The sequence below is a fragment of the Physcomitrium patens genome, chromosome 12 (assembly GCF_059467195.1).
Source record: "Physcomitrium patens ecotype Gransden chromosome 12, ASM5946719v1, whole genome shotgun sequence".
Lineage (NCBI taxonomy): Eukaryota > Viridiplantae > Streptophyta > Bryopsida > Funariales > Funariaceae > Physcomitrium > Physcomitrium patens.
The window spans coordinates 2,626,626-2,650,325 of NC_143421.1; the positions used below are offsets into that span (position 1 = coordinate 2,626,626).

Below are 23,700 nucleotides of genomic sequence, written 5' to 3' on the forward strand. Positions count from 1 at the left end.
TTGGGTAGTTTTTATATTCTTGTGAGTGGTCTCCATCATGGTTGATCTTTTTTTAGTATTATAGTGGAAAATTTTAGTTCTTGAAAATTTTGGGTTTTTGAGTTCTTTTTCTTTTTCTTTTTCTGGAAGTATTCTATATGTTTGAAGGGTAAGATAATTGCTTTAAAATGCAAATTCAAAAATAAAAAAATATGTTAATTAAAAATAAAGTTGTAATTATTTTTTAAAAAAGAAATAGTGTAGATGCCAAAACAATTTACACAGTTAGATAAAATTTCATAGAGAATTTTAGACGTTTTTCTTACTATACTCTTAAAAACTTATTTGAAGTTTAAAAATTGTTAAATATGAAACTAATACATTCCTTACCACTCTTAATTAATTTTATTTTTAACATCTAAAATAAAATTCTATTTTTATTATTAGTAGTATCAAACAAGAATAATTTTTATGTTAAAATTTGAAAAGATGTTTGAGTTTAAATAGTAAAGTGCTGTGTTAAACTACAACTCTTTTTTTTTCTTTTTTTTTGCTGCAGGGTTCTTTATGTTTTTTGGTTAATACTCACCTTGAATATCAGACTTGACATGTAAGACTTTGTTGTTGATAAACTTAAGCATGTCCAACTATCTTACAAAATTTACTGTAAAAATCTATTTACCAAAATTTTATTTTTATAGACCATTTATTTACTTAAAATAATTTAATAATATACTATTTTGATGCTACAACTTAACATCAAAACATTGATGCCAGTTTTAGTTTGTTATTTCTTTTTATCTAACATCCTAACAAAATACAACAATAAAGAAATTACTATATCTAATAAGATGTATTTTAATCAATTTGTGTTTTTATTTATGAATTCTACTCATTGTGTAACAACTATATATAAGATTGTGATTCTTAATGAGACTACAAATTTAAGAATATATTTACCATTTCAAATGTTTTTTGACATTTTTTTATTATATTATTTTATTTTTATAACTAAATCATCTTGGTAAAATCTAAAATAAAATATGAAAAATTATTTTAAACTATTATTTACATATCTATATATTTATATCCTATTGTAACTATCCAATTCTGAATAGTAAATAATCCTTTAAGTTACCTAATATCTAATATGATATGTGATAATATTATTATTAAATAATTTAATAAATATAAATAATGATAATTAACTATTCAGAATTGGATAGTTACAATAATTTGTTATTAATCTCTTATAACATCTTATTCCAATTCTTTTAAGGATAAAAATAATCAAAAATAAATAATATTAATAGATTATAATAATAATAAATACAAATACAAAATTATAAAAAATTAATTAATAATTTTTAAGATTAAAATATCATTGTGATGGTATTTAAAATTATTGCAAGTAATATTGTTTAAAGATGGTTTTTTTTTTAAAGAAATTGACATTTTTATCCTCAATAATATGTTATGTTTTAAGAATCTTACAAGTAGAGGTATTTTAAAAAACACTCTTGATGTCTAATTATAAAAGAAAGTTGTAGATTGTTTTATTATAAATAAAAAAGTAACTTCTTAAGATAATTATTTTTTTAATATAATATAATATCTTATATAATAATTTACTATAAATAATTTTTTAAATACTAAATTATCTATATATTTATTTTGAGTATTTTTTAATTGAATATAAATAATCAATAGTGACATTTCTTTTTTTAAAATCTTTTGAATCTAAATTTGAAAATTATAATAAAAAACTTAGACAATCATTAATTGTACTATTATTATTATCTATTTATTTTTATCCTTTTTAATTAAATTTTTTGAGCTAAAATATGTTTTTTTTCACTAATTTCTTCATAAAATATTTAAAGACAAAATCAATTGTTATTTTAACCCTATATAAATAGCAATAATTTTGACTATATAAATAAAAAATAATAATTGTGTTAGTTAGAATTGGTTAAAAGAAATTGACTTAACAAAGAAATATATTAGATCTTGCAATAAATAGGATTTAGTAATCAAATAATATCTAGGACATGAATCAAAATAAGAAGAAGCTTAAGTTACTCTTGTGTAACTCAGGAAGAATAAATATTCACTCCAAAAGTAATATAGTATTAAGACTAGAATGGCTATTGCCAAAAACATGAAGAATATAGACTCTTAAAACTAGACTAAGAATAAAAAAAATATTGACAAGATTGAAGAAGACTTCACTCTTATCTCCATATATACTATTTAACAAGGAGTTATTTGATGATGTTCTATGGATCTCTTAGTACGTGTTGATTTTGCAAGCCACATATCTTAACTTGGAAGACAAGTTTTCTATATGTAATTCACATAGTTAGTTTGTTCTACAAGCTATCAACACATGTGACATATGATTAATTAGTTGACTAAGTTTTTAATCTACCAATCAACTAGAAACTCATGTAAAGTCAAAAGCCATTGTTGGGGTAGAGAAAATTTGCTTCAAGAAAGCGTTGGACTTTTGGTTGCAACTAAATGCTCAATCAAGTCTAAGATATTAAAGTTCTAAGTTCATATATATAATATTTTTCCTTTTAAGGCAATTACATCAAAAAAATAAGTCTCAGTACAAAAAAACATCCAAATATATGATAAAATATCTTAAAACCTTATATATCCTAATGGAAAATTTTTCCAAACTTCAACAGTTCATATCTCATGATCTAATTGTCTAAACAAACTAAAATTTTACAAAAAGTACTGATATACTTTCAATAACTATTAAAACAAATATTGATTGCAAATTCATTACAGATCTTGAGATATTACCAAAATCCTAACAGTAGCTTCAAATCCTTGCTTACTTATGCCTGCATGCAATTTTCTTCATATTTCACAAATTAAGTATTCAAATACCATGAAACTTTGATCTAAAGCTTTTTAACCTAATAACACACTTTTATGGAAATTTTGAAGCAATAATTCATCCAGAAACTCAAGCTATGCCTCCAACCATTACTATTAATAAAAAACAACTCACTTATTGTCTTTGAATTACATGTTCTATCTTCAATGCCTTATAACTCCTTCATCCAAATTTAGAAGTCATCAAACAATATATAAAAAGTGTAGCCAAAAAAGTACCATCCTCAATCCTAGTCACCAATCCTTTGTTGCTCTTTGTAAGTGTAAGATATGCCCCAAAGAGTGGCATGAGGTACAAAATTAACACCTTAATTTTAAGCACGTGTAACTCCTTCATAAAAACTCCAAATCACACAAAATTTGCACCCAAATCAAATCCAAAAACCTAAACTTGCTTTCTTTAACCTCCAAAGCTCAAATGACCTTAGAAAAGAAATCCTAATCCCTAATACGGCCTCAGGCAGCCTCCTTAAAGCCCATTGGATATAACATTCGACCAATAGGGATGAAGATCTTCATCCCTTGTCTTCATCCAACCATACCTTGATTTCATCCTTTTTAATAAGCCTCCTAATAGTTTAGACTTTCATCTTAAGTTTCCAACCTTTTCTTAAGCTTTATATTAAATATCTAAATCTTACATAATATAAACACTATAATCAAAATAGATAAACCTCCAAATAATTTTTCTTATATCAACTCTCTTTAAATTTACTTACTAACCACTCTAATCCACATCAAGACTTACAAACATAATATATGTTTTAATTAATTTTTACATACTATAAGCAATTACAGTACGACATCATATCTATAAAGCTTCGAAGGAATTTTTTTAGAAGACATTATTAAATTTATTTATTTTTACTTACTTCTACCTAATCATATTGGAATTTTTATGAATAAATATGTATGTTTGTGACATTATCTCCCTTTTTAGGAATAAGTTCTATAAAGAGCAATCATTATATGTTGAAAAAATCTAAGATGTAACAACTTATATTTATAACATATTCTAATCTTTATTCTCTTTGAAGATGGTTGATAGGTCTTTTTGGCAATTGATAGTGTCTCATAATAAAGTAAGAAGACTACTCTATTATTTGAACATTATTGAGACCTTCATAATTGCTTTCAAATAAAATATTTAAAATATTGTGAAAAATTTAAAAAAATTACCAAATATTAGGAATCTCTTCTAAGGTTGTCATGCCAAACACATTATATCTTGCCATATATTCAAGGAAAAATATGTCATTCTTGATAATCTTAATTTTGATTATGTTGTCTTAAAGATTGTAACAATGACAATGTTTTATCTAATAGATCAACAAACAATAATTTTTAAGTTAAATCTACTAGTTGTTACATCTCTATCTCCTTAATTCCACAAATATATAAAAACTACAAATAAAGATAGAAGATAGAATGCTCTCTTTCTTACATCTTGTTTCTTATATAAAAAAGATTTGTTATTTTTTATCTTGATTTTGATAAATGTTGTTATGAAAAGCCTCAACTCTCTTTGCTACATTTGCAAGATTTTTTGTTGGCTCCCATGTGCATTCACTAATATTATATTTACACCAATGAATAAAATATTCTTAATTATTTCGACATTGTTTTGAATCTAAGACTTATTCTATCTTGAATTTTTCATTATTATCAAAGATGTCACTTTTGTCTTCTTTTGGAGATATTTATTATCTTATATGGCCTAAAAAGAGAGATGTAGAATATAAGATGGATCTTCATAGGCTCTGATATATGTAATTGATAAACAATAAAATTGACTTATTTACAAATATAAAATAATCTAAGCCTATATTAATCCAACTTGCCACAAAGGCAATTAGTCTTGATATTGTGAGGAAGTAACCGTATTTTGCCACCAATATGGAATTGACATTATTCCTTTTCATAAGCATTTGCATTGGTCTTTTGTCATTCTAGAGCTTCTTTTAATTATTTCTTCTTTGTTGTATATTGTGCAGATAAATAATTTGTCAAATCTTTTGCCACATGATTATCAACTTTTAAGAAGTCAAAAGCATCAAGTCATAGATAATAACCATAATTGAAGAAAAAATAATTATATAGAAGAATATATTATATTATTATAAGTAAAATTTATTAATAGTAAAAACAATTATCTAATCATCTTGTTAATAGTTGATGGTATACCTTAAATATTTTTTTACAGTTTCATTTATGTGCTTTATTTGTCTATAAATTTAAAGATGAAAGGCCAAAGATAGCTTTATATCTACCTTAAAATATTAAAAAAGATTCTCTAAAATCTTCATACAAATTGAATCCTCCTATCTAATATAATATCTTTGAATAATCTATGGTAGTAATAGATGTTATCAAAGAAAAATCTAGTTATTTCTTTAATTATTATAGATTTTTTATATAGTATAAAATATGATATCTTAATAAAATAATTTACTATCACAAATATAGAATCATATAACTTGAGAATGAATGATTTATAATAGAATCCATAAAAATAGAAGACCATAGTTATTTCAAAATAAGTAATATTTGAAGAAGTCTATAAAATCAATGACAAAGAGTTTTTGATCTTGAATAAATATCTTATGATTATACAAAGTCTCTCACAACCTTCTACATTTGAAGCCACTAAAAATCTCTAGATATTAGCTCCAAAGTCTTAATATATCCAAAATATCTAGCTTTTGGAAAGTTGTGATAAGCTTGAAGAATACATAATTGTATTTAGCTTTTTTAAGTATATAATTTTCTTTTAAAATAGAATAATTTATTATTAAACTTAAACTTAGAAATTTCTTAAGACTTAAAAGAATTATTTTTAATATAAAAAATAAGAGGAATAGAGGATATACTTGATTGAACTTGACTTAAGAAAGGTTGAATTAATAATCAATATTGATTTCATTGCTTGAAGATGAAAATGCCATGGCTTTCATAGAATCTTTTTTTATTCATCTAAAGCTATAGCTCTTTTTGATGCAAGATAAATAAAATAAAATAAAAAAATAAAAAATAAAAAATCTAAAAAGGACATGTAATAAACCTTATTGTTTTTCAGATTGATAAGTAATCTTGAAATCAAATCTTCATAATGACATGTCCTAATGGACTTGATGATGATTCAAAATATGTAGCAGCATAAAATATTTGAGATTCTTGTAATTTGTATATATAATATTTGGATTAAAACTAATTTTTAGATAATGACATCATTCTTAAAATGAATCCATGATCACAAGAAGCTCATTGTTGTAGATCTTAAGATTTATCTTGGTTGATGAAAATTTTCTAAAATAAAAATCTACTAAATAAAACTTATCATCTACTTCTATTTGTGACAAAATTATACCTAAAACAAAGGTAAATATATCTATTTCTATAAAGAATATCTTAGAAAAGTCAATACAATAGAAGATTGATATAAAAATAAATGTTGTCTTCAAGGCTTCAAAAGATGCTTCAATTTCTTAGCTCTACTTAAGTTTGTCTTAACAAGTTAGATGTATAAGAAGAACAACAACTTGAAAAAAGTTCTTGATGAAGATTCAATAATAATTAATAAATTTCAAAAAATATAACACATCTTTAATTATTTTTGAAACCTTTCAATCCATAATAATTTGAACTTTTTTAGGATCTATCATAAGATATTTTTTGAAAAAAATATATCTTAAGAAGTCAACTTAAGTAATGTAGAATACACACTTTTTTATCTTGGCATATATTCTTGCATCTTTTAGTTTTTAAAATACTTGGAAAATATGAACTTCATGCTCTTCTATGTTTATAGAGTAAATTAGCATGTCATCTAAATTATAGACAACAAAATCATCAAGAAAATCACAAAAGACATCATTCATTAAATATTAAAAAGCAGCAAGTGCATTTGTAAGTCTAAAAGTCAAAACATTATAATTGAAATGTTTATATCTAGTTTGAAAAGTAGACTTTTATTCTTTTTTTTTTTTTTTTTTTTTTTAATGCGGATTAGATTGTATGTTCTCTGTAGATCTATTTTTGTGTAGATCTTTTCTTAATTGAGTTGGTCAAGAAGTCTTAAAATTAAAAGTAAAAAATACCTATTTTTGATAGTAATGTTGTTAAGCCTTTGTTAATCTATGCACATCTACAAAGATCCATTTTTTTTTCTTCACAAATAAGATAGGAGCTCCTATTGGAGATTTTAAATAGCATGTAAAGTTTTTAGTCAAATTCTTGTTAATATATTCTTTTAATATAGCCAATTCATTCTCCAATAAGTTATAGATTGATCCAAATGGCAATTAAATTCTTTTTTGAAGATCAATTGAACAATCATAGGATCAATGATCTAGAAGAATATTTACATTTTTTTTTTCAAAAACATCTTAGAAATCTTAATATTGGTTAAGAATATTACTTGATGTCTTTTTTCCATCAAAAATTGATATAGCATATATAACAAAAGATTATTCTTTTTTTGTTGCATGTATAAAAGCTCTTGTACCTATCAATAAGAGTTTGGATATATTAAACTAATATATTTCTACTTTACTAATAGAATTTTGAATTAAAAAATCAAGATTATAAAAAATCTAATTTATTTGAGGGTTACATTTTTTTTAATCACAATAATCCTTAATTAATTGGATTAAAGAGAGTTCTTATCATTCTAAATATTATTATTCTATTATGATCTTTAATTACTACATCTTGAAGAACAATTTTATGGATAATATCTCTAGAAGACATTGAAAGATCATCTATGATTTCTACATGTATGGATTTAAAAATCCTCAAAATTTTGATCTAAGTCCATCAAACTCTTCACGCACACTAATCCTTGCCTCTTTTGAGCTTATAGAAGTAAGACTTTTTGAATTTTTTTGTGAAGTTGAACTACTTGTTTTCTTCAACTACATAATTTCTTGGCATAAACTTTGAATTTCTTCCATGAACATAGAAATAATGCTTCAATGGTTGGCATTGATAATGTATGAAATTTCTATCCTAAGAATATTGACAAGCTCATAAAGATCTATAATGGTTCCAAATCTATTCTCATCTCTACCAAGTGTAGCATTCATATTTTATTTTTTTATTTCAATCAACTTAGAAAGTCCACAAGTCAAATTAAAGGAGGATAATTCATAGCCTCTAATGTCAAATGAATATTTCCACAAAGAGAGGTAATTTTTTCTCTTTAAGAAAAAAAAAATAGAAAAAAAAAAAAAAAAAAAAAAAAAAATGTTTAAAGGTGAATAATTTGTAACCTTCAAAACACAACAATCCACTCACTTCTAAAACATGATAAGAATAATAAGTTAGGATTCTTATTAAACTATTAAGGACATAATTCAAAACAAGAAGAATTTTAAAATACTCTTATGTAATTTAAGAAGAACAAATATTTATTCCAAAAGTAATATAGCATAAAGACTAGAACGGCTATTGCCAAAGATAAAAAAAAAAAAAAAAAAAAAAAAAAAAAAAAAGATTATAAACTCTTGAAACTAGACTAAGAACAAGAAAGACATTGACAAGAGTGAAGAAGGCTTCACTCTTGCCTCCATATGTACTATCTAACTAAGAGCTATGAGGTGATGTTTTATAGATATTCTAAAACATATTGACTTTGCAAACACATATCTTAACTTGGAAGACAAGTTTTTAATATATGCGCTACATAGTTAGTTTATTCTATAAACTATCAACATATATGATATGTGGTTCAATAGTTGGCTAAGTTTCTAACCTACCAATCAACAAATAACACACTTAAAGTCAAAGTCGTATCTATTCATCTTCTAAAAAGCTTTTCTAGAAAATATTATGAAGTAAATCTACTTTTACTTACTTCTATTTAATTATTATTGATATTATTGGAATAAATATATATATATATATATATATATATATAGCTATAAAAAATAAGTGTAAGAATAATATTCTACTTATTTAAATTTAGAATCAAAAATCCAAATAAATATTTAATATTATCATTAAAATAACATTATCATAATAGTATTAATTATTAGATAAAAATTTATCAAAATTAATTAATATATTATATACTCATACACATATATACACATATACACTTATATTATAAATAGATAGATAGATAAATAAATAAATATAAAATAATATGTTAATAAATAATTTTTACTATTATCTAAAAATTTAAATCAACTACAAAATATCATAGATTTTTACTGTATTATTTTGGTAAATAAAAATAGTATTATTAATTATAATATTAAAACCAAAGAGAAAATATATTAGATTTGATATAAAAATTATTTAACATGATTTTAAATCTAATATTAAACCAATTTATATTTATTATTAATAAATAATAAAAAAACCAATGACTAGCCAACTTGACAAACATTCAAACTATAATATATCTTCAATGTTGGGATTGCTATAAAAAAAACATGAAAAATAAATATTTTAAGTTTGATCAGAACAAAGATTAGAATAAAATTCTAATTATTAATCTATAACATTATCAATCTTTTTTAATACTTAAATCAAATCCAACTAGTTTGAGTAAAGAAACTTATTATATATAATTAATAAATTTGAATTTTTATCTTAGTAAAACTACAACTTTTATTGTAAGAATAAAATCATGACTCTAATATAACAATTTTATCCTAGTGGATTAATTTATAAATATATATATATATATATATATATATATATATATACATTATTTAAAGTTAATTTGATAATCCTGTTATTATAGAATTTCCAAATTCTATAAAATATAATAATAACCGAATTATAAATTTTATTTATTTTTTATTTTTAAAGCAATTTTATGAGAAAATTTCAAAAATAAAATAAAAAAAGTGTATGTAAATCAATTATCTTCAATAAAAAAAAGGTATAATTAATATTCCTTACCAATAAAAATCCAAAAAAAATATTTTCAAAAAAAATTTGCAATATTTATGGATGAAGAATAATATTTTTAATAATTAAAGTTTAAATTAAAAAATTATTTTATAAGAATTTTAAAGAAAAAAAAAACAAGTATTTTAACTGTGAATTTCATAAGAATTAGTTATATAATTTTATAAAAAAAAAATAATAACTAAACCTAAATTTTTTATAAGAATTATTGCATATATGAAAAAACAAATTAATTGAATTTATTTGTATACAACAAGAATAAGTGGGCATTTGATATTATTTGATTGTATAACAATAACAGCAGCTTATTTATAATATTCTATAGGTAATGTTTTGTATAAAGTTTGTTAAAATTAAGAAATACATAATTACTAAGAAAAAAAAAGTATTTTATTTTTTAATCTACAATAAGAAATAAATAAGAAGACAGGAAATTATTTTTTAATATTGAAAAAAAATAGCTTATAAATTTAAAGTCTTAGCCAAGGATAGATTCTTTATTAGATTTTTTAAAAAATTAAGCTGCTATTGTATTTGCAAGTAAAAATAAGTATGCTAAAAAAGGCTTTAATGTAATGCACAAAATTATCAAAGTCATTTAAAAACAACTATAGCAATGTCTATTGCAAAGAATTCTTTTGGATTTTTCTTATTATTACTACAAATCTATAAAAATGCAATAAAAATCTATGAAAGCTAAAGCAATCTTATATCAATATAGACATTAGAATTACGATTAAATAAATTATTCTTTTAATTTCCAAATTAGGTATAAAAATTTCTAATTATTGACATGAAAGAAGTTTTAATCTTATAAGAATTCCTCAAATCAACCACATTATCATACTAGATCTACAAACTTTTCTAATTTATATTATTTAATGAATATCAAATCTATCAATTTTGTTTTTGAATAATATTAGTTTTATTAATTTCATTTTTTTATTGATTTAGAAACAAAAAATATATAATCAATAAAAAAATATTAACAAGAAGAGTTTATAGTATTTTATTTGATAGAATTTTATATTTTATTTCAAAATTTTATTTATTCTTTAATTAATTAAATTAATTCTAATATTATTGACAACTTATAATAAGGCGTTGAAATCTTTATTTCTCCTTCAAACCATGAAGCACCATCTAACCTACTAAACACCAAAAAAAAACAAAAACAACCACGTCAACAACAACTCCAAAATGTCATTAGAGATGCTCAATGACTAAAGACCCAACAAAGTAATGATCAACCAAATTCTAGATTTCACTACCAAAAACAATCATCATGTAGGTCAACAAGTGTTTATCATCTAAATGTATCATCTGCATCCCATTTGAATGTAGACAATGTTGTTGATCCAAATCTATACATTGATTGCAGTCACATTATAGTTGGCAAGCATCTTGTTCGGAATTGCCATTGCAAGTTCAACATCTGCGTTAATTAGCTGGTGAGGTTGATGTGAATGAATAACAGCAGCGGGACGTGTGATCAGTGACTTGTCATTGCACAAAAGCACGCAATGAAGATCCTCGAGAATACTCCTTGTGCAACAAAAGAGCAAAGATGCAGTGCATGTTGTTCCTTGTTAACTACATGATATGATTCCGTAAATTTCTTCATATTCTGCACATTTCAAGTCCTGACATGGGTGGTTTCAGGTTTTATGTGTCCATCAGTACGTACAGTAGTGAAGCAGTCTCCAATGATGATCATAGTTCGTTTTCCTCGCTCAGTTCAGCAAATAGTGGAGTCTTGTAACCTTCGGAAGATTTTTGCTGACGGTGTGATGTCGATGGCATCTCTTTTGTTTGTTATTCCTCATGCGATCGAAGATCTCTTCATGTGGGTTCTGATTTTATGGAGTCAATCGTCGCTTCAAAATCCTCGGGTAGATACTCTGGTTGTTTTTTGTGTGATTTCGGCTGGAGTTCTTTATGGCAGGAGTTCCTCCTCATCGTCATCCATTGCTCTCGGTTTGCTACGTCTCGTCCCCCCCCCCCCCCCCAAAATGATGGTTTGCAGAGTCGTTAGTAATTTGAGGTACTTATCATCAGAATATTCCTCTGCAGAGCTGCATAGTGAATGCAATTGTCGTCATATCGGCTTGGAAGGTTCAAAACGATTCCTAAATTGGTGATCACACGCAGGTTGAAGTGTAAGCAGTAGCTTGATGCCCTGCAGATTACACATGCAGCAGCAATTGGTCACCAACTGCATTGACTAGCAGCATTGCTCCCACAAACCTAGTTCGATTCTCATACAAGTGGACATTGATAATTAGAATGTGGGTAAGACGAACGTGAGGCGTTTACTGCTCCATATCTACACATGTGGGTATTGAGCACTTTGCACTCTTCTGAAAATTTGTTGCATTCTCTATGCTGATTGTTGCCAACATTCTCGTAGTGTGAGTAGATGATTGACAGTAGCTTTATCAAATGAAGAATCAGTAAGGGTTGCGACGGTTTTGTGAGAGCGAAAAAGGAGTCCAAACTGCTGCCTTCCTCGCTAGGGACATGTTAGAAGAATCCCCTGACCGAGGTGCTCAAACACTTTGTTGTTTCAACCATGGAGTACAAACTTTGCTCCCAGAATGGAGTTGTTTCATGTGATTTAAACTGGAATCAACTGGAATTTTCCAATCTAAACTCTGACATCCCTGAAAATGGGGCTTTTCTAGTTCTTGGGTCTATATCTTTGAATTGGGGTCATAAAAATTATACACATCGAACTAACCGAAACCTGCAATTTTCTCCCTCCTGGTTCCGTTGAAAAGCTAAAATCTGGACACGAAGTGCTTTAAGTTAGCAATTTTCTCTCTTTTCTTTCTTTTCCGTTTGGTAGATTATTCGACTTCTCGTTTTTAGGAACATCAGATTCTGCATTGTTTCTGATCTAGTTTAGTAACATGTAGCAATTGTGGTATCCTGGTGCAGCTCCACTGATTCCAACAAACTATCACTCTTCATTTTGAGTCCTATTGTTAATATCGTTGCTTCATACTGGAATGTCTCTGAATTCACCTGATGAACGTGGGTTCACAGGTCTTTTCTTCCATGGCTGGGCAGATGATCTTCAGACTTTCTAGTTATATTGAGAGGTAGACAGACTAACTGTAAAAACTTCATTTCTTGTACTTTATTGAATGATGTGATACAAAGATATAAACACCTTCATTTGTTATGTTTGTGTGGAGAGCATGATAAAAGTCATTGTTTCTACTTGTATTCTATTGATTGATGAAGTTGAGAAAACAAGTACTTTTATATGACATTGGCTGTGCTCTTTATTTAAATGCAAGAACAAAAAGAACAATCATAGATGTAACACACTCCTTCCCTATTTATAAGAATAATATATTCTCAATTTTTAAAGTTGTATCTTAAGAATTGAAATTTTATCAAATTATACTAAGAATATTTTTAAGATTTAGAATCTTTTATAAAAGCAAGGCATCAAAGACTTATAGGACTTATTAATCAAGTAAATAATCTAATTTCATATTGGTTGCAATTACCAAAATTAATGATATTTTATTTTATTCCTTGTATATTTCTTATAGAACCTTATATTATAATTATATAGGAAAGAAGCATTTTTTTCAACCTCTAATTAAAATAGATAAAAACTAAGAATTTAAAGTGGAAAAAACTTAGTTTAAGGTGATGCCAAAATAAATTGGAGTGTCTTATACATTGGCATGAATATGATTATAATGAGTGCAAATAGAAGGCATCTAAATTTTTTATAATATGCCAAAAGTAATTTTTGATTTTTTTATATCAATAACATCCATTAAAACCAAAGACCAACCATTAACAATAAGATGATATAAAAATAAAAATAAAAAGATAAATAAATCTAGAAATTGGCTTTCAAAACTTCTTCATAAAATAAAGAATTAACTACCAATGAATTTATCTCATAAAATATTATTTGTGTTATTACTTGATGAATCTTTAAAAAAAAATTAAATTTATTACATTAAAAATAAGATAAATTTTTTTTAAAAATATATCTAATTTTATATAGATAGAAAAAAATATAATATATGTGGTACTACAATCTTAGCAAAGAATTTTAATACTTAGTGAGACTATTGGAGATAAATAGACTACTTGATAATATTCCGTATATATTATTCAAAGTAAATTACAAATGCTTCAAAAATAATCAAATAACTAGCTGGTTTTTTTGTGTAAGAATAAAATACTATTGGAGGCTCAGAAGACCAATTAACCACCTTTATACAAATCATAAATTAGATATTGTAGCAAACATTGTATAATAAACCTTTGACTTTATTAATTTAATAATAACTTTGTTAATTCTTATGGAACTTATTTCTAAAAAACATGAAGAAAATATAACAAATGCCTAAACTATTAAATTAAATAGAAATCAATACATAAATGAATTATTATTTTAAAACTTTATTTAGATTTTTACCTTTAATACTCTACCACATACCAAAATTTATTAATTTCAAGTATAAAGAATTGGTATATTATTATTTAAAAATAATTGAATCTAACTACTTATCAAAATTATCAATAATGATAAGTATTTATAAATCAAAAGATTAGATGATATTACAATATGTATGAAATCTTTAAAATAAAACTTAACTTTACAAAAATTCAACCAAGAAATTGCATTACATCATTTTAATATTTTACATAAATAATAACTTATTCAAATTTCTCAATTGTTATTAAAATGACCATAAATATAGAATTACTAATATCTAGATCTCAAATACATCACATTTTATTACTCTTTAAAAAAAATTAAAAGAAAAACTTATTAAGTGAAAGTTGTATTTGAAGCTAAAAGATATTGTTCATGCTTTTATCCTTGTTAATATTTATACCACAAACAAAACGGTCTTCTAAATGATTATTTCTTAGTATGGTCTTTAAATTAATATTAATAGAGTAATTGTATTTAATTCGTTTTTTTCTTTTACAGATTCAACTTTGTAATAAAGAGATTAAAAATAAATAAATAAATAAACTTACCTTAATATTGGATGTTAAATGTAGCTTTCTAAGTGAAAATATGTCCTATTTAAAATCCTAAAACATAACTAATAATATAAACATGCATATGTAATATATTTTGTTTTAAAATCTCTATCAATTATTTTTAAATCTAATATGTTTTAAACAAAGCATTAGTAGTTAAAGGCAACATATTATATAAACTTTGCAAAATTTTGTTAAATTCTTTGTACATTTCCTTGTTTTGGTTTCGAAAGATAGAAAATGGTGCATTTTTCAAGTGTTTTTTGTATCAAATCATTAGAAAAAGATTTCATCATAAAATTGTCACTAAAATAAATAAATAAATCTATAATATTGTATTTAGCCACAATTTATTACTTCTAAGACTTAAACTTGTGAGTAGGTTAAATTGTTATTAACAAACTATCAAACCAATGATATCCAATGAATGACACCAAAGCATATTAAAATAAAGTAAACATTCTAATTTACTTCCTTCTTAGACTAAAATTTATAAAATAAAATATAAAAATAGATAAAATCCGATTTTGCTAAGCTATTAAGATTGAAAATCCTATAAACAAAGTCTAAAGCCAAATCTACATCTTATATGAATTAAAAAATAAAACAAAATTAGCACTAATATTATAGAAATTATAATAAAAATAAAAACATTATACAATATGATTAAATGCTTAAACAAACTCATCTCATACAACTAAGTACAAGCTTTTGTAATCTTCTTATTCATATATAAATGATTTTTTTTTAACAAAAATATAAACTTATTTTAATCATCTTTTATTTTATATGCATATATATAGACTTTACTATAAATAAAAAATACAATTTCAATTACAATTTTAGGACTAATTCATAACATTCACATCCATTAATAATGCCTTTAATTATTATTCTCTAATATTTATTCTCCATCTTTTTGTTTTCTTAAGATGTATTCTTAAATAGTTTTTACATTGATCTTATTTTATTTACTTCTTTATCTTTTATTAAAAATAAAATGTTGCTAATGCCACCTCACTTTTTGCTACCACCACCGCATACTTGCCGTGCACCACATGCCATCATAATTTTTATCAATGCTACTACAAGTTGTCCTAAATTTGCATTATACACCACAATGCACTTTGCAGAATACTAAAACATCCATTTGAAATATACACATTATCCATTGTGGCATGCATAAATAATGTTCCACAAAGTGCATTGTGATATATAATATAGATTTAGAAAAAATTGTGGTGGCATTAGCAACATTCCAAAATCATGCCCTTTGATTTAGATTTATGTTATATAATATCCTTGATGGTGAGAAAATATATGTGATAATTTATTCTTCAATACAAATACTTTGAAATTATTTTAAATATGCATTGTAATGTAATATGCAATTAGAATTTTATTTCAATTGTCAAGATGAGAGCTTGATCAAGAGGAATAGCAAAAATAGAATAAAATCACTCATTTTTCTTTTCAAAGTAGAAACATATTAGGATGAATGTAGGTTATTTAACCTAATTCTAGTGGTTTGATTAAGACAATTTTTCAGTTTTAAAAATTAAGAATAAAAACTCAGAAAAATCATGATGTAAATTAAGATTTTCCCGACCACATATTGAACTTCTTAACCAAACAAATGTGCTTTTATGGCATTAAGTAAATATACACACACAGTATGAAAGAGATTTTTATGAAAGTACGACGAAATATTACGACGAGACTCAAATTGAACAAATTCAAAAATGAAACTGAATGGACCAAATGTCACCCGTCTAAGAGCAATGAAACGGGAAGAGTATGTAGTTGCAACAAAAGTTTCGAAACCTTACTGTTTGATCCACAGAATTAACTAAAGATGGTTTTCTATTGTCGAAACAGGTGGTCCATAAAAAGAACCGATTCCAATGTATCGAACTTCTATGGATCAATTGTCCACAACCCTAAACCTCGAAATTGGTCCCCAAACCTTGACTCAGATTTTTAAAACTAAAAACAAACAAAACAAACAGTTTCAGAAGAAACCCCAAATCAATCCACGCACTCGTAGAAAGGACTAGCAATGCAATTCACAGTGTTTCCACAAGCAGATCAGAGAGAATTGCGTAATTAAGAAAGAACCGGCGAAGCATGAGAGAGAGCGAGGGAACCAGATCTGATTCTAGGACAATACATGCTAGAATGAACAATTAAATGGGTTGGCAGCTATTGTCACCTTCGCGGGGAAATAAAACAAAACAAAATTAAGCCCTACTACTGGTTTTTGAAATACTCTCTCACGACGTTCAAGCCCTCGGTTTCCTCCCCGTAATCCTTCACAACGACGCAGGAACATCCCACAACCTTCCGCGCCTTCCCCTCGGAATCGATCTTACACAGACCCGCCCACTCGCCGAGCTTCTTAGCGCTGGGGACCGAGACCAGGTTTACATTGTGCTCCTGACAGAGCGCCTGCACCAGCTTCGTGTAATCAGGCTGGTTGCAATCTTCCGCCAGCACGCACATCTGCGCGGCGTGCTTCTCAATGGCTTTGGCGCTCTCGTGCAACCCCTTGGCGAGTCCGTCGTGCGCCAGCGCCTTCTTCAACACCATCTGCAGCCCGGTGAGAATGTCCATAGGCTCTCCCGGCGCAGGGGCCTCCTCCACGGCGGACGCATCAGCCATCACCTCCTCCTTGTCTGCCATCGTAAAAGGCGGTAATGAGAAATGAAAATCACAAAACTACGACGTGGATCAATGGAAAATTCAGCACAACAATCTCCTCTTGTGCTCCAGATTGGCGATAGAAGGAGACCGATCGCTATAGAACCTGCAGAGTAAAGATGGACGGGCGCGAACTCGTTCTGAAGTGCAGATTCAGAATAGGGTTACGGGACATGCAGAAATCTATTGCAGAAGAAGGGCCTTCACACTTAGCCTTGTGTCCAGTTATCATTAAATAATGGGTATTGATATTATGAAAAATCAAAAATTTAATTTAAAATTTCGTAATATAAAGTGAAGCTTCGTCAGTTACAATTTCGAGTTTATAAGGTTTTTAACATACAGTAGAATGATAATAATAATAATAATAATAATACATTTTTAGGGGTTGATTGCATGCCCAGATTTTTCCTTTCCTCTTTTTCCAATATTTCGATGGTGTAGGTATTTATTAATCGATTTCCCATCCATGATGTAGTCAAAATGGTTTTGTTGGTCTATTTTTTTAAATGTGGGGCGTTCCGAATCCCATAATACAAAAAAAATTGGGAAATAAATAAATTTACAAGATAGAAAACTTGTGCAGTGTTTTGCGCCAACTTAACAAATAATTGACAACGTATTCAAAACATCTTTAATAAATTTACAAACATGTGTTTCTCTGACAAATCAAGCGATACAAAACATGATGTAATTAAATGATTGATGTAATGGTTTCTTATTATGATTAAGACGATAATACATTCATACTTGCATGGAACATACTGAATATTATTGTGGCTTGCTTATTGTAAATCGAGGCACAAAGTTTGAGGTTTACCATATGATACTAAGATTTATGGTCTTAAATGTGATGCATATACCTTAGATTTTACATGTAAAAAGTAAAAACATGTAGTGCAAGATTTTACATATGGGGTAGACAATTCATTACATTTTGTAATTACAGTGCATTCAGTTGAGAGTGATAATGCATAAATTAAACGATAAAAAAAATAAAACAATTGAAGATACGAGATAGATACAGCTCTACAAGTGTTCACTTTAAATAGTATACTACTTTAGAATTGAAGAAAGAACAAAATTGTGAAATTTAAATGAGTATAATCCACTGCATGTATTACATAGATATTTTACATGTCACTGTAAGCTTCCCAAAGTAATTGAGATGTGATTGTACAATTGAATGAACAGCACAAGGATTATTGCAATGTGTTATATTATCTTTTTGGAAAAACGGTAAATTATATTTCCATTTCTACTTCTCAGCTGTTGGAATCTGAAACCGGCAGAACAATTCATCACGATGATTTACCATTGGGAATGTCCCAAGTGCAACTCACATTATTTTACATTTCCTAGGTCCAGACCACACAACATGCGCTCATCACACTCTCCAAACTCAAGTAAGACAAACCGATTGAATTTTGAAGTGTAAAGGAAAAAAGCACAACCTTGTCGAAAAATATCATTGTGAGATAATTTAGAAAGATTTATTTATTTATTGTTACTCTTTCATGACGAACGAGGTCTCATCTCTCTTTGGGTGGTGGTGAAGAATAGGGCAAGGTCATATTTGGAAACAGGAACTTTTAGGGTTTAATTGACTGGATGACTTTTCCACCAATGGACGGATGTCGAGCTTAAAGAGGCACAAGTGGGGGGGGGGTACAACATCCACTGAAGAATGTTGGAGCGGGGGTTTGAACACGTGACCGGTTACGTGACCAAGAGGCAGAATATCTCCCCCAGCTTTATGGTGGGGCTTTGGGGAGGGGGACGGCCTCCTGACCACGTGTCCCCGATCCCGTTGATGCCGCTCAACTACCTACCAGGAGAGGGGGAATCACTTGGGTGGTGGGTAGAAAACCCATCTGGTAGGTACCATAGAAGGAAGGGGATTGTTGGCCGGTGGAACCGAGGCGGAAAGAAGTGGAAGTGAGAGGAGAAAGGAAGCATAGGGTCGGAGCCTGGTTGTTTGATGCGCGAGCTGCCTCTGGTTGCTATCCTGATAAGATCTCGCCGGGGTGAAGCCGCGGTTGGTCGGTCGATGCGTGGTCGCGTGGGGTGTTGACGGTGCAGGGAGGGAGCAGCTGCAGTGGGTGGAAACGAGGACGCGGAGGAGCTGGGGAGTTCGGGGATTTGCAGGTATTTCGTCGCGCCGAGGCTCACCAGACGTGATGTGAGATGGAATCTTTTTTATTTTATTTTTTTGATTGTCGGTGTGTGATCAACGGTGGGGAAGTTTCCGGTGGAGTAAGGGGGTCGGAATGCTTGTCGAAACTGGCGAGGAATGGTGGAGATTCGAGTGGGGTGGTGATGGTTGTCGGGATTGTCTCTTGCATGTTGGTTGGTTTGAGAGTGTTTGAGAGTCGAGTGGCGATGGTTCTGTTGAGTAGTTAAGAGTGTTTCATCGTGTCTCTATATGAATTCTGGACTGCCATTGCATTCTTGAAACGTGGTGTGTAAATTCATAAGCTTTTCACGTTTCAGGGTTCGGTCGTGGGCATGTCCCTATTTCTCATTTTGTCAATTCTGGTAATGGTAACCTATGTTACATGATCGAGAGGGTTTTCTTGTGATGCACTTGGGCTGAAGTGGTGGCGGTTCGAATGTGAAGGACATTCGGTTGTCTTCACACCGCTTCAGTCGAGGTCGGAAATCCCAGAATGTGATCTACAGGAAATCTTCCAGGATGACGGATGCGGTTGTGTTGCGGCAGGTATGCTGAGAGGACGGATGGGGTGTGGTGTGTGGTACTGGTGCAGATATTCAGAGACTGATTTATGCTGTAAGAGAGTATGGCGGCAGTCCAGCTGACGAGTTGCTGCGGCAGGGGTGTGGCGTCTACAGGGGTTGCATCTTCACACAAGAGAACTGAAGAAGGGATAGGTTCTGGGCTTCGGGGAAATTGGGTTAGTACTTCTCGTATCAGCCGGGCATTGTCGTTGAAAACGTCGGCAATTGAGGTCCTGGTGGTGCAGGTGACTCCTCTGAAGGCTGTCTCATCCTCGTCTTCCAGCCGCAATGGCGTGTGGTGCAGCGCGGTGGAGTCGTCCATCGGTGCATGGCCGCAAACCCCCGCGCCCGAGAACACTCTGACGTTCTCGGCCGACCCCAGCGAAAGAAACCAAGAGCAGGAGCAGATGCTGAAGGATCTGGCGGACTCGGACGAGACGAAGCGCGCGAAGACTCTGCTTAACGTCGTGTTCGTGTCTGCGGAAGTGGCGCCGTACTCGAAAACCGGTGGGTTGGGAGACGTGTGCGGGTCTCTGCCGATTGCGCTGGCACAGAGGGGGCACCGCGTGATGGTGGTGGCTCCGCGGTACATGAACGGGGTGACGGACGCGATGTACGAGGGCGCGTTCGATTGCCAGTGCCGGATTCCGGTGGCGTGCTTCGGGGCGACGCACGAAGTGGCGTTCTTTCACGAGTTTCGGGCGGGGGTGGACTGGGTGTTCGTGGACCATCCGTCGTACCATCGGCAGGGAACGCCGTACGGGGATACGAGGGGCGCATTCGGCGACAACCAATTCAGGTTCACTCTTCTGTGCCACGCAGCGTGCGAGGCGCCGTTGGTGCTGGCGCTGGGCGGGTACACGTACGGGGAGAAGTGCGTGTTCGTGGCGAACGACTGGCATGCGTCGCTGGTGCCCGTGCTGCTGGCGTCGAAGTATAGGCGGCACGGCGTGTACGTGAACTCGCGGTGCATTTTGGCGATCCACAACCTGGCGCACCAAGGGGTGGAGCCGGCGACGACGTTCAGCAACCTGGGCATCCCGCTGGAATGGTACGGGGCGCTGGAGTGGGTGTTCCCGGAGTGGGCTCGATTGCACGCGTTGGACAAGGGGGAGGCGGTGAATCATCTGAAGGGGGCGGTGGTGACGTCGGATCGGATTCTGACGGTGAGCCAGGGGTACGCATGGGAGATCACGACTCCGGAGGGAGGGTGCGGGCTGGACAAGCTGCTGGGGAGCCGAGCTGCTGTGATCAACGGCATCACGAACGGCGTGGACGTGGACGACTGGAGCCCTTCGGTGGACCGGCATTTGCCTGCGACGTTCACGGTGGGAGATATGGCGGGGAAGGCGGAGTGCAAAGCCGCGCTGCAGAGGGAGTTGGGGCTGCCGGTGAGGCCGGAGGTGCCGCTGATCGGGTTCATCGGGCGGCTGGATTACCAGAAGGGGCCGGACATCGTGCAAGAGGGGTTGCCGGAGCTGATGACGGACGACATCCAGGTGGTGATGCTGGGGAGCGGGGACACGGAGATGGAGAAGTGGATGAAGTGGGCGGAGACGCAGTACAGGGAGAAGTTCCGGGGGTGGGTGGGATTCAGCGTGCCGGTGGCGCACAGGATCACGGCAGGGTGCGACATCCTGCTGATGCCGTCTCGATTCGAGCCATGCGGGCTGAACCAGCTGTACGCGATGCGGTACGGGACGATCCCAGTAGCGCACGCAACGGGCGGGCTGCGGGACACGATCGAGAACTACAACCCGGATGCGAACAACGGAGAGGGGAGCGGGACGGGGTGGATATTCTCGCCGCTGTCGAAGGACGCGATGGTGAACAGTCTGTGGGGCGCGATCTTCGCGTACCGGAACGACAAGGAGGGGTGGGCGCGGATGCAGGAGCGGGGGATGGAGAAGGACGTGTCGTGGACGCGGTCTGCGCTGCAGTACGAGCAAGTGTTCGAGTGGGCGATGATCGATCCACCGTATGCGGCGTAAGGCGTGTGCAGGGCATTTTTTTTTTAGTGGATGCTTTAGTAGACTATCCTTCAGAGCTGTGGTGGAGCTAAGAATGTAGTTCACGGACAGCGAATGTGTTGTTGCAAGGTTTAGGTTTGATTAGATTTTTCGCCGGCGGAAATAGAGCTGTAGTATGATCACGTAAACGTAGGGTAGGTTTCAGTCGGTGCTGGTTTGTGGGCCATTTAGACACGGACCTTTTGAAGGTTGGCGAATGAGTCAGGTCTGTTACTTGAGATTATCACAATTCCTACAATCGCTGGCTTCTATGGAAGCTGTTATTGCGTAGCTTTTTGCTGCCATTGCTTTTGTTTTGGTTCTGTCCCAGGTGTTGTTTGATGAGCCTGACACAGTGTGATTTTCTAACGACGGCTCACCTGTACAGGGACTTGCAAATACATAATTCTGTTGAACGTTTCTATTTCAGCTAGAATCTTCTATTATGTGGTTATGTGGTTGAGAGAGTGGAAGAGGAATGTAGAGGTAGGGCCAATTCTTAATTGTATGATTAGCGAGTAACTGATGTGAAATTCGTCAATGCTGGCGTTTCGTTGGAGTTCGCTGAGGTGACAATTTGAACGATGATTTTTTGAGATAGAGCCTTCTAGTGATTACATGGTTGTGATCATTGTTTTTTTTTTTCATTTCTTACGCATATTCTGTTCGCATAAAAATGATCCGCTGGCATCTTGTAGTCGATTTGTCAGTGAGGTTGGTCGCCTATCTCTGCTTTTGGTTCTCCGTGCACGACTACTGGTGAAGAATGCCACGTCTTATTCACGACCTCGCTTGGGATTTTGTGGCCCAGCATCTGATTAGGGCTGTTTTCAGAGTAAAGTAGTTGTTTTTGTAGCTGTTGACGTTTTGCAGAAGATGACATTCTGTGAATGGTAATACATAGCAACACTGATGGAAAGCATGTTTGGTGTTGCATTCCGCAAAAGATGAAGTTGATGGAGCATAGGATGCCAGCGATTTAATTTAATTGCTGTGAAGGATATGGCCTAGTGGGAACATCCAGATATTTGAACAAAGGCTCAGATGAAGCCCACAACCGAGCATTCTGTTGATGACCCATCGTCCAATTAGCTGTGCTGCCAAACATCACCCTCATTCATCTTCATTCCTACCCAAAATGGCCAATAATACGTTGTCATTCAGTGCAGTGCCTTGTCGTGACATGTGATAAAGTAATCCACTTAAGCATGTAAACAGTGCATTACTGGCAGAATGGTGACTTGGAAGCTAAGTAGCAGCAGGAATTTGTGTGCAAACGATCTCTGTCGTATCCCACTGGCAGGGACACCTCCGTGATTAGTGACAACAACATCAAGCAAACACCATATTTAAAATTTCAAATGCTTTCTGCATTCCACATTCTGTATGTTCTTCAGCCAAGAAAAAG

The 23,700-nt window shown here is 31.6% G+C and overlaps 2 protein-coding genes across 6 annotated transcripts; one reads left to right on the forward strand and one right to left on the reverse strand.

The window, feature by feature from the left end:
* Positions 1-16,932: 16,932 nt before the first annotated feature.
* LOC112289338 (small ribosomal subunit protein eS12) lies at positions 16,933-18,222 on the reverse strand. 3 transcript variants are annotated; one of them, XM_090254589.1, is made up of 2 exons: positions 17,922-18,222; positions 16,933-17,519 (listed from the first exon to the last, which is right to left on the reverse strand). In XM_090254589.1, the coding sequence occupies exon 2, from the start codon at positions 17,503-17,505 to the stop codon at positions 17,095-17,097; it is 411 nt and encodes a 136-aa protein (XP_090110715.1). In that variant the 5' UTR covers positions 17,506-17,519; positions 17,922-18,222; the 3' UTR covers positions 16,933-17,094. The 3 variants fall into 3 exon arrangements, with proteins under 3 accessions (XP_090110715.1, XP_090110716.1, XP_024390255.1); XM_090254590.1 differs by lacking the exon at positions 17,922-18,222 and adding an exon at positions 17,651-17,786; XM_024534487.3 differs by lacking the exon at positions 17,922-18,222 and having other exon boundaries at positions 16,933-17,788.
* A 1,297-nt stretch (positions 18,223-19,519) lies between these two features.
* On the forward strand, positions 19,520-22,597 carry LOC112289745 (starch synthase 1, chloroplastic/amyloplastic). 3 transcript variants are annotated; one of them, XM_073537760.2, is made up of 2 exons: positions 19,520-19,692; positions 20,313-22,597. In XM_073537760.2, exon 2 carries the CDS (start codon positions 20,346-20,348, stop codon positions 22,272-22,274), a length of 1,929 nt encoding a protein of 642 aa, XP_073393861.1. In that variant the 5' UTR covers positions 19,520-19,692; positions 20,313-20,345; the 3' UTR covers positions 22,275-22,597. The 3 variants fall into 3 exon arrangements, with proteins under 3 accessions (XP_073393861.1, XP_073393864.1, XP_024391019.1); XM_073537763.2 differs by having other exon boundaries at positions 19,527-19,726; XM_024535251.3 differs by having other exon boundaries at positions 19,539-19,692; positions 20,267-22,597.
* The last annotated feature ends 1,103 nt before the right edge of the window (positions 22,598-23,700 follow it).